The 16,851-nt window shown below is 42.4% G+C and overlaps 1 protein-coding gene across 16 annotated transcripts in view; it reads right to left on the reverse strand.

Annotated features, from left to right (window-relative positions):
* Positions 1-217: 217 nt before the first annotated feature.
* Positions 218-16,851, reverse strand: part of sox5 (SRY-box transcription factor 5) — a 254,966-nt gene continuing 238,332 nt past the window's right edge. For 9 of the 16 annotated variants that reach the window (XM_080291864.1, XM_026147894.2, XM_080291867.1 and 6 more), the window contains 6 exons: positions 14,433-14,628; positions 10,482-10,657; positions 7,595-7,697; positions 6,836-7,009; positions 5,675-5,891; positions 218-4,059 (listed from right to left, as the gene is read on the reverse strand). In XM_080291864.1, the coding sequence (XP_080147990.1) occupies positions 3,762-4,059; positions 5,675-5,891; positions 6,836-7,009; positions 7,595-7,697; positions 10,482-10,657; positions 14,433-14,628 (1,164 nt within the window). In that variant the 3' untranslated portion in view covers positions 218-3,761. The remainder of the gene's footprint in view (positions 4,060-5,674; positions 5,892-6,835; positions 7,010-7,594; positions 7,698-10,481; positions 10,658-14,432; positions 14,629-16,851) is intronic. The other 7 variants (XM_080291861.1, XM_080291872.1, XM_080291860.1 and 4 more) reach the window with 3 other exon arrangements.

Raw genomic sequence — 16,851 nt, forward strand, 5'->3', positions numbered from 1 at the left:
CTTTAGAAAGAGGAATGAAGAAACGTCGACACTACCAGCACTACTACTACTTTAAAAAGTTGTCTGTCTGCTCGTGTGTTTATGCTGTGGTGTGTTCACTGCACTATACCTTAAAAAAGAGGGGGGAAAGTGGCAGTGTACATTTGTATGTTGGTGTGGGGAACCGTAAAGCCGTGTGAATGTGTGGAGGAAAAGAAGTGACCAGGACCAGGACAAGTTTTTTTACTGAACACATTGCTGTCTTTATTAGAGCCTTGTCTGGCAGTAATACTGAAAAAAAGTGAACTTAGAACAGATGGTGGCAGCCCACGGCTTTTTTTCCCCTGTTTTTCTTTATTTCTTTGATATTTTTCTTCTTTTTTTGTGCGAGCACTGTGACTCTTGCTTTTCTGTGGCATGGATAACATCAATAAAAGAGACAGTAGGGAGAGGAAGAAAAAAAAAGAAATATACAACTTATATTACACTGTGTTATGAACAAAATATAAATCTATAACTCTATGTTATATTTACATAATTATCTTTCTTGAATTTTCAAGTTGAGATGGTAAGATATTTTTTTTTTGTTTACTAGTAATAATTCTCACTTTGTTTTGAGCTCCACTCATGACTTTGATTGTCTTAAATAATATCATCATCATCATTTTCATTGTCTTGATATGGGGACGGACCTTGCCAGCAGGGATGACTGATCTCTTAATGCCCCACCCAAACACCCACCCTCCTGATACTGTTTTAAAAAATGGACTTATTCATTTAGTCCCCTCTTTCCAGCATGGGGTTCAACAAAGGTGTGATAACAGGGGTGACTATACAGCAAAATTAAGACCCAGAAGCTTGTTATGTGGCATGTAGGAAACATCTAGAAGCGAGAATGTGACATGAAAACAGCACACCTGAAGAGCAGTCATGGCTCCTGTAGCATCGTGTGGAGCTCAAACAAAGCAAAGGGCTCCTGATGAAGATACTGCAGACCCACACGCGCACACAGTGGAACAGCCTTGGTGGATCGCAGTAAACACTGCTTTCTCATGATTAAAAAAAAAGTCACTGCTACCACAAAAAACAAAAACAACAACAACAAAACAAAAAAAATGTCTATATACAGGATTTTTTTTTCAAGAAACAAAAAGGACAGCATAGGATTTGTTTGGTTGTCATGATAATCTCTTCATTTGAAATGTGCCTGTATGTGTTGTATCTGCACATTTGGGATGTACTGATATATCGGTTGAATATATTATCAGCTAATATTGACCCTCGTTGACAGATATTGTCAAATAGGTTTTATTTGGATTAATTCTTTAAAAAATCCAATAAAAGACTCTAAAACTGGTCAGGTGGTATCTCTTTAAAACAATTTCATTGCTTCACTGGTAAAAAAAAAAAAGACAAAGGGGGTGTATAAATACCCCCCACCCAAAAAATGTATATTTATATGTATATATATATATACATATATATATATAAAAATGGCCGATATATCGGCCTAATATCGTTATTGGCCGATATTCAATCCTGCTGATTTCGGGATATTAACAAATAAGACATCCTTTATTCTGAATGTTCAAAAAATGTGTGATGAAGATCTGAAAGACTTTCAAACAGGTCAGTATATTTTTGTACAAAAGAAAGACACTGAAAAAATATTGGTATTGGCTGTCAGCTACATTATAAACATCAGTGTTGGTATTGGCCCAGAATTTCATCGGTGCATCCCCCAGTGCGCACACGTGTGTGTGTGTGTGTGTGTGTGTGTGTGTGTGCGTGCGCGTGTGTGGATCCATGCCAAAGATGTTCCACTGTGTCGCCGTGAGGCAGCCAAACTAGTAAACGGGGACGGGTCTCTGTTCACAGAAAAAGTGACAAACCAAAAACATGTAAAAATTTAAAAAAAAAAAGAAGAAGAAGAAGAAGAGGAAATTCACATTATACATTATGATAATCATTACAAATAAAATTATAATAACAATATAAAATCATGTTCTTCTTCTCTGACTGCACAGAGTCTGAGTGCTTCTTAGAAATGGGTTCGGACATGATAAAAAGGGTTACGTCTTCAGTTCGGACGAAGGCTGGCGTCCATGTCTTTCAGTCCAGCTCACCCGCCCGCACAGGATTAATAGGAGGGGATCAAAAATAAAATAACATAAAATAAAATTGCAAAACAAAGCAAGGTAAAATGACAACTTTTTGTTTAGATCTAAATACCTACCAGCTAAATAGAATAATGCTTCATTGACTGTTTCATATGGTCATAAAAACCCAATAAAGAGGAGAAAAATAAATTATACTGTACATAACTTACTAAACTTAGGAAACGTTGACCATCCTTATAATTATTGTTAATAATATTATTAGACTAGAGGCAGTTTGAAGAAAAATAATAATAAAATACAGTATTCAAATACAAACAGAAACACTGACTGGCTGACTTCACCTCAGCTCCACCCACTGCAATACAGCAGGACAACGTTGATTGGAGGGTGGGGGGTTAGGAAAACACTGGACAGAACACAGTGTGCGTGTGTGTGTGTGTGTTACAGGAAATAACAGCAGCAGCATTAGTTGCCTGTCTTTCTGCAGTATTATTAGCTTTCTTTTTGCGAGCGCGTGTGCAAACGTCCAATGGTGGAGCACACACACTGACACACACTCGCACTGTTGGGATGTTTCGATCGAAGTCGCACTGATGTGTGGGGTTTTTTTGCCCTGGACGAGATCGAGATAGAGGGATGGAGCGAGAAGGAAACCGGTGGATTGTCTCGCAACACAGTGCTTTTGTTTCTGCTCCGTGACGCCAGAGAGACTTCCCTTTGCTGCAACCCGCCCCTCCCCACACACCGAAAATCCACTCAAAGTGGGACAGTCCACTTTGTGCTGGTCAGTCCCGGCTGGACCGTCCCATTTGATTCCATGCGATGCAAGGAGGGGAGGGGGGGTTAGCGGGCGGTCACAAAAAAACACAAAGGGGGAGAAATATTGGGGGGGATTGCTGACAGCACACTGCGAGGTTGAAGAAAAGATATCTTTTTGTTAAAAATAAATGTCTCATGTCTTTCAGGTGCTTTACAACAAAAGGGGAAAAAAAGAAAAGTCTCTTTTTTCTATTATTATTCAAACTTGTAGCACAAAAACAACAAATCACATTCACAAGCCACTTATTGGCACCGTGTACCTGAGTGAGAATATTATAGAACCAAAGAACAAAAAAAGCTGTTTTATTTTTAAAAATGTCTCTTGATAATAAACAGGTCCGCCATCTTAAAGTGTCATGTTAGCCTTTGACAGGTCCTCTGTTTTTCAGTTTTTCTTCAACAAACGGGACTAAAAGGTTGCTTTCTGAGAGCCATGTTGCTTTCTCTTCACTCGTGGCATTACACTCTAACACCTGCAGTACTATGTGGGTATTCCTCAGCGAGCTTCAGAACTGCCTTGGTCGTCTCTTCCTCCAGTCAGTGTGTAACAGTCAGTGTGAGTGACAGGTCCTGTGCTTCGGTTGATTGATCAAAAGATGCTGGTATCAGGACTCCGGGGGGAGAGGAAGGGGAGGGGAGTGGATCTGGCTCTATTAGAAGAGTCCATGTTAGTCCGGGGGGGGGGGGGGGGGGGGGGGGGGGGGGGTGAAACTGGTTCCAAAGCGATTGGCAAAAGTGAAAGGTTTCTTCCTGATTGGTGGGGATTTTGTGAGATTAACCAGCGGTGATTGGCTTACAAAAAAACAAAACAAAACACAAAAAGCAGGCGGTGCTGATGCCGTCCTATTGGGTGATATGGTTCTCGTTATCGCTGGCGTAGTCGCCATCTTCGTCCTCGTAGTCAAAGTCGTCGTACACGTCGCCATTGCTGTCGTCTAGCCTGAGCTCCTCCTCCTTGATTCGCGGCTCCTCCCCCTTGAGGCCAGGCATGCTGGGGTTCTGGTGGTGGTTGGCGTTGGGCTCGGGGCTGCTGGACATGCTCGAGTGCTCTGAGGGCATCTGGGGTGAGGGCATCCCCGCCATGGATAGGGCACCTGGGTAAACGACGCCTGCAGAGGACAACGGCAGCTGACCCTGCTGCCTGCACGCACAGAGGAAGAAGGCTGTCAGCACATTAAATGCAGCGCTCGCAACACTTTTGAAATCACATAAATGTTGAGATCCCTCCCTGAATGGTGACTCTCTCTCTTTGAGCCATTAAGAAAATTATTACACAAATGGGGAAAAACTAAATCCCTTTCATATCTGTGTGGTAAATATAAACCTACAGCCTGTGTGCTGTTAGCTTAACTTCTCATTAAAACTGGAATTGAGAGAAAACTGACAGTTTGACGTCTTCAGTCTTTTCTCAAGCACCAACAGTGATTCTTAAAGCATCACGTCTGAAACCTCTGACATTTACAGTCAGCGTGTTTATAACCTGAGTGCGTGTTCTCAGCTAAACACTCAGAAACAGCTCTTACTTTCTAAACACAATACTGCACTTGATGTGGATGAAACCTCATGGCCTGACCCACACAGAACGCATGATTTATCCTGATGTGTTTTTTAGAACAAATGTTTCTTTTTTTCAGAGAAGAAAAAAGAATTAAACTGCATTCAGTCTGTAATGTTTGGATTCTACATCCATACCTTACACATCTGGATATCCATGTGCATGTGTGGTCACTTAAGTATATGGCCAAACTTTAATGCAAATGGCTTCGCCATGTACGCACAACAGAAAAAAGCCACATTTGTAATTTTTACTCTCTGCTAATAATATTGTTATTAGCAGAGAGGTATGTTTATTCAAATAATGGTTTATGTTTCATGCAGGAAGACAAAACTGATTTATTTCTCTCATAAGATTTTTGGAACAATGGTTTGATTCATCGAGAGAGTTGTTGTAGTTTTTTGTTGTTGTTTTTTCAACAGCCTTTAGTTTCAAAATACAGGATCTAAGCATATAAAATTAATAACATTAATACAACTGTAAAGGGACAAACAAAATCTTCCTATGGGCAACCATAGGGTTCAATTCTGAGTGGATAAAACCATATAAAGCATATAAAACTGTAGCTGTTGCTTCTCTTGACTCATGATTTAGGAAAATCAAAAAATCAAAAAATCAAATCAAAGGTAATATCCAAAAAAAACATCCAAACAAAACTGTGCATTTTGTGCTTATTATCTCATAACACTCACTGTGACCCCTTGTGAGAAAAGTAAGCCTGCATCCTGTAGTTTAATTTCTGATATTATTATTATTATTATTTTTTAAAGGACTGTATTTAAAAACACTGAAAATAGGAAATTTAAATCACACTAAAGGAGAACACCTCCTGCTTCTGTTTATAACTAATTCAGCATCTTGTTGTCACGCCTGTTCCGACACAAAATTCAATTTGTTAAGGTGAGGGGCGGGCCTCGCTGCAGGTAGGCCGCAAACAACAAAAGGAAACTATGCAATTATGCGCTGACTTGCTTTCTCCAAATTTCTGCTGCGATCTTTTTTTTGTTAGTAATTCATTAAAAACTGAAAGATTGATTGATTTTTTTTTAGGCATTTGATGTGACAGGAAAACAAAGAAAAATAAACAGTAACTCGTTTAAAATATGAAGTACAAAGTCAAACCAAAAAAAAGTAATTGTTAATCCCTGTTTTCTTACTGGAGAAAAAACAACCAACAAACAAAGAAAGCCAACCCACTCACCCCACACTGAAGTACTGTCTCATTTCCTGCCTGCGGGACCTCATGATGGCCTTGTACTCGCCGATGCGCAGCTTCTTGCCGTCCACCAGGCAGGTGCGTTTGGGCCGTGGCTTGTACTTGTAGTCGGGGTATTTTTCCAGGTGCTGCTTGCTGAGCCGAGCCTGCTCCTCGTAGTACGGCTGCTTCTCCAGGTTGGTCATGGCTTTCCAGCGTGAGCCTGCACACACAGAGCATGTATTGTTAGGGATGGCTGCGTGTCTTTGGAAAAAATAAAATAAAAACAGGCAGATGGGGGGTTTCCAAAGAGAGCTTTTGTCTAAGGGAGGAAACGTGTAAAACTGTGAAATGTGATCATAGAGCAAGACGACAAATAACAGCACAGAGATGAACGATAATGAAAAGCTGGCATCGATGTCGCTGCACTGTGAGCGCCGCTGAGATAATGTTGGACGTTTCACCCGGAAAGAGAACGCATAGAGCGCTAAAGGAGGTTAATGAGGGGAGCAGCGGGGACGACAGGTACTCATCTCAGCTAATGAGGACTTCACTTAACCTGCTGTCATCTCTCAGCTCAGTTTCTGCTTGCAGCATCAGCGCCCTGCATGTGTGTGTGGGTGTAATCTTGAGTATGTCTTCCCCCTGTGTGTTTCATATCTGGTCTGAATTTGCACTTGACTACTGTATGTTTAATGGTTAAAAGCTGTCAGCGCTCGGCTGTTCGCTCTCTCGGTCTTTCTCTCTCTGTTTTCTGCGATCTGTTAGCAATCGAGAGAGAGGGAGGGAGGGAGAGGGAGAGAGAGGAGGCTTATTAAAACCAGATTTCCCTGTGTTATAAAACGCTTAGGAGCTCTTTAAAATGTCAGGGCCGATCCCGGCGGTCTGGGGGAAATGTCAGGCGGCCTCGCGCTGCTTGTTTAATGCATAATGAATTATATCATCATTTGTCGAAGCTGTGCTCTCCCTAACCGTTCATTAACAGCACTTACACAATGCCACTGCTTGTAAGGAAATCACAATTAGTGTATGTGTGCGAGTGTGTGTTTAAGAAAGTGGAAAATACAACTCACACCGCTCTTCCTTTCTCTAGGGTTATTCACATGAGAGGGTGGAGCAAAGCCACTTGTCATTCACACCGTGCGAGTGTAGGTGTGTGATTTTTACCAAGGATCTTGCTGATGTTGGAGTTGTGCATGTCGGGGAAGGCCTGGAGGATCTTTCGCCTCTCGTCCTTGGCCCAGACCATGAAAGCGTTCATCGGCCTTTTGATGTGCGGCTCGCTGCTGCTACGACCCCGAGACTCTCGGAATATCCTGGAGTCTGACACGCTGGGAGAGCCTGGGGAAGGGAACCAGGGTGTCAAACGTATACAGAAAACTGGACAAGTTTTGTTCATTAGACGAGCTAAAATGCTGGGAATTTTTTTTCATGGGCGAGAAAAATCTGTTGCTCATTAAGCTAAATAAATATCATAAAAATCATTTTTCTCATATTATAAAAAAGTCTGACTGACTCACTGATCACACGTTTGGGAGGACAGCGACTACACAGAGTTTTACTCTGTATGCTCAAGTTCATAGAAAGGTAACGGTTATTTTCTCTTTTATTCAGGAAAAACAAAAAACAAAAAACTTAATTATGAAAATTATTGATATCATTAAAAGTCTTTCAAATCTTCATTACTCTGTCGTGGAACAATCAGTGAGCGAAATATCGTGGTGAAACAGATAAACAGCAAATTGGTAAACATGACCTCATTTGCAGGCAGGCTGATATCAGTTAATATAAATATTTGGCAGATATACGGTACCAGCCCTGGAAGACTTTCATCTTCTTGTCATCGTTCATCAACACTCACAGCCTTTTTCTCAGTTTAGTGACTCCATGCATAAACTGTGTGTGTGTGTGTGTCTGTTTCCCTACCGTCAGAGTCTCCACTCATGGTGAAGTCCAGCATGGCGTGGCTGAACTTGTTCTCGGCCTGCTGCTTCAGCTGTTGACTCAGACTCTCCAAGGCAGCTTTGTCCTAAACAACACAAACAGTTCACAGTTGCAGTCGGTCAGTGACTGAGTCAGGGAATATGTGAATGAATGAAACCACAAACCTGCAGTGATGCCGAACAATTTCCTTTTGCACCCACAACAAGTCATTCTTGTGACTGACTCTCTGTCTCTGATTTCATAACTATGAAAAGCAACGACTGTCTAATGTTTAAATGTGTCACAGTTTCAGTGACCGGAGAAGCCGACTCTCTGTCGAGAGATGAGAAATTCAGGAATATTCCTCATACTCGCCTTTGATCTGAAACAAATCTGTTTATTTATCGTTTTTCTATCAATACAGAGGCTGCAGACAAATGACGGTTGTAATTTAAGTAGAAAGGCAGTTTGTGTTTTGGTTCATTTCAGTGTCAGTTTGTGGAAGCATCAAATTGTTTGAGTGCGTTATGCCCGCATGTTTGAACACACATCTGTGTGTATTGTTTGCATGTGCAAGAATGTTGATTACATTTACTCCTATCTGGATGTTTGCCGCTTTGTGTGTACACTGCATATTCTGTGTGTACAATGGATTGTGTGAGTGGGCTTGTGTGTGTGGCAACTCCTGGCAGCCACCTGCGAGAGTGGAGTGCTGCGGCTTGCCTCTCTCTTGCAGAGGCCCCCAAGGGTCGACGCATTAGAGAGAGAGAGAACGAGAGAGTGCAGCACAGACGAGAGCGAGGCCACGCCGCACGGCCCCCTGGGTATTTATTACAACCAATAAAAGGCTGATTTACTGAGCATTTACATGCTTAATGCAAGCAGCCGGCACACTCTGCGCTAGAACTTGACTGCAGACGAGCACACACGCTCGCACACACGTACACAGAAGCGCACCAGCGCGAGCGTTTTACAGTTTAATTATACGATTAGGAGCGCTACCCAAAACACTGTCGTCTTCTAAAACAACCTTCCAAAAAGTGTCCCTCTCCATTTACATGTGACCCTGGCGAGCTGGCTGGCTAGATGGAGGGAGGGCAGAATGATAATGAAATGCATTTTCTCTGTTTTTAGTCCAATAGAGTTTAATTGTTAGCGATAATTTCCTCCCCAGATTGGAATAAATACTGCTAAAAAGACAGGAAGGGAAGCGGGAGAATAAAAGCCAGAGGCGCGCAGCGAAACATGTTTTCGCAAGCCTTTTAAAAAGTATTTTATTTGGAATTTTGTATGTTTTTATAAATGCTCAATAACCTGCCAATGGGTTGGAATTATCCAGCCATTCTACATGCAAATCAGAAGTATTTAAAGAACCTTCCTCATTTCGCACAAATGAAAGCCTCATTCAAACCTCCTTCCACAAAAAAAAGATAAGAGCACAAAGTGTGCTTCTTACTTTTAGATCATAAGATTAAATGTGCTGTTTCGAATGGTTTTATGCCGTGTGTGTGTGTGTGTGTGAGGCAGAGATGGAGATGAACAGGCAGACCGAGTGGATGACAGCCTAGTCTGACATTAAACCCCAGTATAGTACATGAGAAACGTGGATTGAATGGCTGACACTGGAGCCAAGACACAAAGTAGCGACAAAACTAATCCTGTGTGTGTGTCATGGATGACACTGTTGTATGTGAACGGCGGGAGCTCGCCTGTTTCACACAAAGCCAAAGGGAACAGGAGTCAAGGTGAGCGTGTGAGGATGCAAACGAGTTATGACTTACAAAAAAATATTCCCAGTGCCAAAACTAAAAATGTTTTGTAGTAACAGGATTGCATGTCAAAAAAAAAAGAAATGTAAAACAGAAATAAGAATTTCTTTCAACAATTCTCCCGTTATTATTAATAAGTAATTATTATATGATTCCACAGTACAACTGATATAAAAAACTTATAATAACAGGAACTTGAACTGATCTAACGAGACATGAAAAATGTCAGTGTTTAAGCACCTAAATGTCTCCACGTAAGGAACAAACCGTAAAATACGTTCCCTTACTCACTGGTATAATTATCATATTTCCAGTTCTCACTGGTTATAGTCATGTGTAATGCAGTATGTTACTATCTGTGTACAATGCAGAGATCAGTGTGGGTTAGACACTTTGAAATGTGTCACATCAAAGTAAAAAAAACAAAAAGGAGAAAGAAAGAGAGGGATAGAGCTGTTGAATGTCAGCAGTGCAGATGCTTCCAGCACGCTGTTACCCTGCATGTATGCACCCGAGTGTGTGTTTGTGCGTGTGTGTGCACCAGCTGACTCCCAATGTGTTTAACAAATAACCACAATTTGGCCACGCTGCCGAGGAGCCGGCGCCGTCATTTCACATTACCGTCTCCTTGACGCTCTGCTCTGCCACACACACACACTCACACACAGCCCTGCAGTGCGCCTTACAGACACACTCATTACCTCTGAGATGCCTCTGGTTTTACCTTATCTGGCCCTGTTTAGCTTCAACACATTTCAGCGAGAGCATTGTACACCGATTTACCTCCTACATAGTGCAGCGAGGATGGCATATGGCACGACAAATTATTACACGCTGACAATGAGACGGTACAGCTTGTGATGACTTTGGAGAGTCGGGTGGATTTACAGTATGTGTTCAGTCCCAACAATTCAGATTTTTAATTTTTTTCCTGGTTTAAAAATGTGTATTTATTTGTAAGAATCCACATACACTTTTAACTTAACTGAACACTTTGCCATAGAAATGAGGTCAAAACTTTGATTTAGTGTGACCCAAAAAAAAAAAACCATTAACAAAATGAAGAAGTAAAATAAAGCCCATCATGTTCTGTTACGTAGATGCAATTTTAAGTGCTTTACCTTGTCTGAGCGGCCGTTGTTGAGGCTGAGGTTGCTGACGGCTGCCACCTTGGCATCCAGCACCTGCTGCTCTCTCTTCAGCTGCTCCTTCATCTGCCGAGCCTCGGCGAAGGCCTTGGTCACCGCCTCGTGGTCGTTCAGGTAGGCTGTCGAAGACAGCGACGACAACAAGTCTGCTGAGGCGCAAAGACGGCAAGAGACGGAGACACACGCACACAAACACACACGCAGAGGACAATCAATTAATGTGGATAATCATTAGTGAGTGAATATGTAGGTGGGACTCATGTTGAGCATCTTCATCTCCTTTATTTCCTTTACAAGAAAAACACTGAATAGCATTTTGCTTTAACAGTTGAGCTCGGACGGGAAAATTAATATGTCTTGAGCGTGTGCTTGTTTATTTTTAGGAACCTGGCAGGAGGTTTTTCATGCAGAATAAATCTTCTTCTGAACCGTGAGGTAAAGACATTAACATACACTTGATGAGGGGACTTTGCCAGAGCATCTGTGTATGCCTCTCTCTGTGTGTAGACTCGCACACTCACACAAACTGACCATTTGACTGTTGAGCTGTGGATGTGAGTCAGAGAGCGCCCCTAGGTAGCCTTGTTGCAAGCTGCCCACCACCTCCCACCTGCCATCAGCCTTAAATACACACACACAGCCACTCTAAACCACTCAATATCCTTTAAACGACATTAAAACTCACTTTCGCACATCTGACGGCTGTGACTCTTTTCATCTGAGCCCTCACAGTCCTGCTTTGAAGAGAGGTGGCCACACTCTTATTACAGCTAAAAAGTCCTGCTAATTTTCCCAGTTGTGAACATCTGCTCCGCAAAGATCAGATCTCCCCACTCCTTCTCACTGCCTATTACTCGTATTATTTCTGCAGCTTAGCTTCTGATGAGGCATCTGCTCTGTGTGCACTGCTATCGCCTCTCCCTATCAGTCGGGTAGGTTCTTAACAAAGAGCCCCGGCTGGCTTATGAGGCCTTTATCTGCGCTAATCCGCACCGCTAATGCCATCTCAGGCCAGATTACCAGCTTCAGATTGGTAATGACAGAGCTGTGAACTCTTACAGAAGTCATAACCGGAAAATCTGGATGTGGAAAAAAAAAAAAAGAAAGAAAAGAAAAGAGAAAAAAAGGGTAAGGGGCAGCAGGGTTGGGAGGGGATGGAAGAGGAAGAAGACAGAGGGTGATGGAACTGGGTGGCGGTCAATTTTAATCTGGAGTCAAAAATGGGTTTTTTTTCGTGCCTACAATCGTGTTCGTCGCCTAAACTGACTGCAATGCCAGACATCCAGACAAGTAGATGTGACCCAGATAGAGGGGTGGGGTTGGAGGGGGGTCTTGCTCCCTCGGTCAACTTTTTTCTGAAATCTCTACAGACAAGTGTGATACATTTTAGACCACACACACAAAAAAAAAAAAAAACCTCATGCAAGAGGTCAGGGGGAGCTGCAGCGCTTTATGACAGCGACAGAGACGAATGTGTGATCGTGGTAGAAGTTACAGGAGCTGACAGCACTTCAGTTCAGTTTGAAATGAGGAGATGGACAGACAGACGAAGAGGCGGAAAGAAGACACATGCCTCAAGCTTGATAGGTGTCAGAATTTGAAAGGAAGCAGGACAGTAGGGCGAATATGAGCAACAGACAAATCCAAACTCACGCATATTGAAGCCTTAAAGAAAAAAAAGTCGACTTTCTCCAAACTTTTTCGTGTTGAACTGTATTTGATTATTAGCTCCAACACGTAAAAAGTACTTTTGTTTAATTTTTAGCTGTTTGTGCTCGAGATTGTTCTGATTCATTTTTGTTCGGGAAGCAGCAAAATAACACGGAACAAGCTTTCAGATAGCGATGTAAAAATAAAAACAGCATATCCCACAGGAATATGGTGGAGCAGAGAAAGAAAAAAAGCTCATTTTATGATTTCTATAGTCTTAAAGAGTTGACCTGAGAGCAGATGACTGAATTCAAATAACCTGAAAAAGGCAGACATAATCTGCACCATCCTGACAAACAACTCGCTTCCACATCAAAACAACCACTTCTCGACTCTATCCCAATTGGTCTGCTCCTTCCATCCCCGATAAACTACGTAACAGGAATCCCAATGCGGCTGTGAGTTGTAATAGCAAACGCTCCGGCGACCGGCTAAACTCAGTGGCAACAGATGGGACCATGAGCTGCAACATAACTGGGATCTGACACACTCGTCCCCACGCTCAAATAATTCAACAGGGATCACACACAAACTTTAAACACTGTAATCCATTTTTCTGAACAAAAAACATCTGGGACTGAAAATCCACTAATCTGATATTAAATCCGCCGATTTGTTGAAAAACAGTGAGATTAGCCGGGAAGTCAGAAAAACTGCCTATTGCACAGGAGGAGGAGGTGGTGGTGCTGGGATTGTGTTTCTGTGCGAGTGTGTGTAAGAGCCTTTGTGTGCGTCTGAGTGAATGTTTGAGTGCGTGTGCTGTCATTGTGTCATTAATGCTGGGTGTTTGCGCTGTCCCGGCTCATGTAAGAGGCTTGTCTAATCTCATTGGTGATACCTCCTGTCTGTCATGCACTCCTCTCTTTATTATTCCCCCGCTTAGTTGCATGGAGGGGAAAAAAAGTGCTAATCCTCATCTCTCTCTCTCTTCCCCCCCCCCCCCCCCTTACCTCCTTTCCCTCACTCCTCTGTCTCTTTCAGTCACTAATAAACACATAACAATGAAGCAGCCCCGCGGGCAAATAGCGACATGGAAGAACAGCACAAACACACTAATTATAGCCCGTTACATATGTGTAATATTTGAACTATCAGTGGTGCGTGAAAAATGGATTAAGAGTACAAAATAGTGATTCATTTATGTCATATTTTGTACGTGTGCATATGGCCGGGTCTGATTATGGTACTGGCACTCGCAACAATGGCACCACTGCGAGAAGAACGCTATTCTTGTCATCAGAGCTATAACTGTTTTTCTAAAAGAAGTTTATTGTCGTTGTGGTAACAACTTCCAAGCACCTTTCACAGGAGAGCATTGAAATATATAAGTGCTTATGGAACTGTGGTAAACATCCACTGACAGCTTATTGGCAGGAAAAGAATTCATTGTTTAGATCAGGGACACCAAAACATGGCTATAAGTTACATTTCCTATACTTTAAATGGCTTTGCTACAAATTACATCGAAGGCTTATCAAGCCAACGGTATATTCTGGGGCATTCACTAACATCACTGAACGAGGCTCTGCTGGTTATTTTGAGGTTTCTTCCTGTAAACTAAGGATGGATGGACTGAATGGATTTGCCATCAGAGCTCCCAAACTGTGCAGCAGTCCCTCTGAATCACCACTCTGGTGAATCTCATGATACATTCTTTATTCAGAAAAGATTTTTTTTAATGAAAGTTGGACATTGTGACACTTTTTTCTTATCACGTTTTCTCGTGATTTGTTTGTTTATTTTATGATCCTGGGATGTTTTTATCACTTGTGGTTTTCTTTTGTTCTTTTTTGGAGTCTTCCTGTAAAGCACTATATCATTTTGTTAAATACAAATTTGATGAGTTAATGTTTATTTTTGGTCCATCAACCTATGAACAAGTATGTGGTTTAAATAATAAACATGCACAACCAAACTACTTTGTTCTAAACACTGAATACCCAACTTTTGGCCAGATAAAATGGCTTAGCTGGTCTGTGTAATCCTGTGTAAACATACCTGTAGTGAGTTCAGCACCTGTCCCAATCAATGTGGAAACTGGAGTACCAGTTGCCCCTCAGTCCAAGAAAACAGATATTTTGGTATAGGTTTAACTATTTTACATCTATGTAGGTGTCTAGCTTTGCAGGAGTATGACATCAGCACAGTGCAAACTGCTGTGATTGTTTTTTGTGTGTGTGTGCTGTGAATGTGTGAGCATTTAAATCCACTTACCAATTGAGCTGATTCTGGTCGGTGGTCCTCCAATGCTGGAGGGGGCAACGCTGTGCTTCATGGAAGTGGGGTCCAGCTTGTTCGCAGCAGCAGCAGCAGCCGGCACCTGTGGGGAAGTTGGGGGGGAGTTGGGTGACTTGCTCTCGGATGCCTTAGGCTTGGCCGACAGGTTCAGTGGCTGTGCACCCTCACTGTCCTGCAAAAACCAAAACAGCACAGTTTCGCCTGCTGTGACCACCGAAGGAATTTGGAAGCGGGAGGCGCGGGGCCCACCCTCGCCCTCCCCTCACCGAGACCACTTTCAATGGAGGTGTGCTAATCAAACGGGAGCCCATGCACAGCAATCTGAGGCAAGCCCGGGCGGGACGAATCACAAGGTGCATGCCACTGCCCCTTTCCAAACAGCTCGTAATAAGCGAAAAGATAAAACATAAAAATAACGGCACATACAAAAATAAATATTTGCATATTTTGGTGCGAACCACTGACATTCACATGCAAAATAACCGACTTCCTGTCACAGCAAACTCGACCTTCAAACAAGGCAGTTCATGCACGTGCACACTCCACATGCAGGCTCCGGCAAACATGCACTATGGTACTTCACATGCTAAAAACAACCAAACACACGAGGACGAGAAACACCTTGAACTCATTCGTAAAACTACAGTCTTTCACAGAGAAAAACACCTCCCTCAGACAGTCTTTAGAGGTGTGAGAGTCTTAAGACACTGAACAGAGGGCTGTCTGTCACTTCAATGTGCACTTGGTCCATTAGAAACGGGGGACCTTCATGGTCGGGAACATGCATGTGTGTGGGGAAAAGCAAAGAAGCCCTTTCTGCCTCACCCAAAAACGCACCCATAGCACCTAACAAACAATCAATACGATTCTTAAAGCAGCTGGTTTTTGAGGTCCATTTTGTTAACCATATTTATCAGAGATAAACAGAATCCCTCCACTTCCTATTACTCGTACTGCACAAACCTGGGCTGCAATTAAACCAGAGGAGCAGAAGGGGGCGCTCGTAAGATAGCCTTCAATTAATAGGAATTAATGGAGCTAAAATAATTTTTCTCAATCTGATTTTTATTTTTAGACCAAAGCCTCAAATTTTATTTCGCTATTTTAACTTTTTAGAAAATATGTCCGAGCTGAAATAGAATAACTTTATCTTCCTTAAAGGGAAACTTAGTTGTCCCATAAAAATGATAGCATTTTGCTAATGTGTGTTGATGGGTCATTAAGGTTAATAACACAAAACATAAAAACTAAAACATGGTTAAAATGACAGAGAACGACATGCGTACAAGAAGCAGCTGTTGGGGGAGGTTGACTGTGATCGCTATCATGTGGCTGCTCGTAGCCGCTGCACATTTCGTGAGTGAAATCAAAATGGTGCGTGCTGTTAAGTGGCTTGTGGTGTTGTGACACCCCAAAGATATTTGACAACAAATAAATGATGATCACCTTCTATTGGAAACAGAGACCATTTTTGGAGAAAAAAAAAAGTGTTTACTCCAAAAGATTTACATGCTTGACGTGTAACACAGTAAGGATCCATTTGTTGACCCTGAATCCTCCCTTAGTTATGCTGCAATAGACATAGGCTGCCGGGGGATTCCCATGATGCATTGAGTTTTTCCTTTCCAGTCACCTTTCTCACTCACTATGTATTAACAGACCTCTCTGCATTGAATCATATCTGTTATTAACCTCTGTCTCTCTTCCACAGCATGTCTTTTATCCTGTCCTCCTTCTCTCACCCCAACCGGTCGCAGCAGATGGCCCCGCCCCTCCCTGAGCCTGGTTCTGCTGGAGGTTTCTTCCTGTTAAAAGGAAGTTTTTCCTTCCCACTGTCGCCAAAGTGCTTGCTCATAGGGGGTCATATGATTGTTGGGTTTTTCTCTGTATCCATGAAGCGCCTTGAGGCAACTTTTGTTGTGATTTGGCGCTATATAAATAAAATTGAATTGAATTGTTCTGTACCATCTTCTGAGCGCCCCGCCTCGGAAATCCAGACACTAAAAAAACGTAAAGTATTCCTAAATTCTTTGATTCGATTAAATTCCCTCATCCATCTATCACTGTGTTGCTCGGCACACAGCAACATCCTCAACACAACAGGCAGCGCTCCTTAAGTAAATCGCCATGTGGACCACCACTGTTATCATGTTAACTGTCATGGCAACATCACCCCTGCTGATGACCTAATCCAATCAGGAGGACCCTTAGAAGGTCACATGACAGGAAGGAAGAATTGGATCGCAGAGGGGCCAGATGTACACAAACCACTCTGTGTAATTAAAACTCCACAATTAAAAGCCAGACACAACATGAGAGGATGGACGGCTTAACGGGTCAGCCAGCTAAAGGCGCACAACAGAGTCAAAATGAGGCCTACAAATACAGTTTCCTT

Source organism: Astatotilapia calliptera, chromosome 17 (assembly GCF_964374335.1).
Source record: "Astatotilapia calliptera chromosome 17, fAstCal68.1, whole genome shotgun sequence".
In the NCBI taxonomy this organism is placed as follows: Eukaryota; Metazoa; Chordata; class Actinopteri; order Cichliformes; family Cichlidae; genus Astatotilapia; species Astatotilapia calliptera.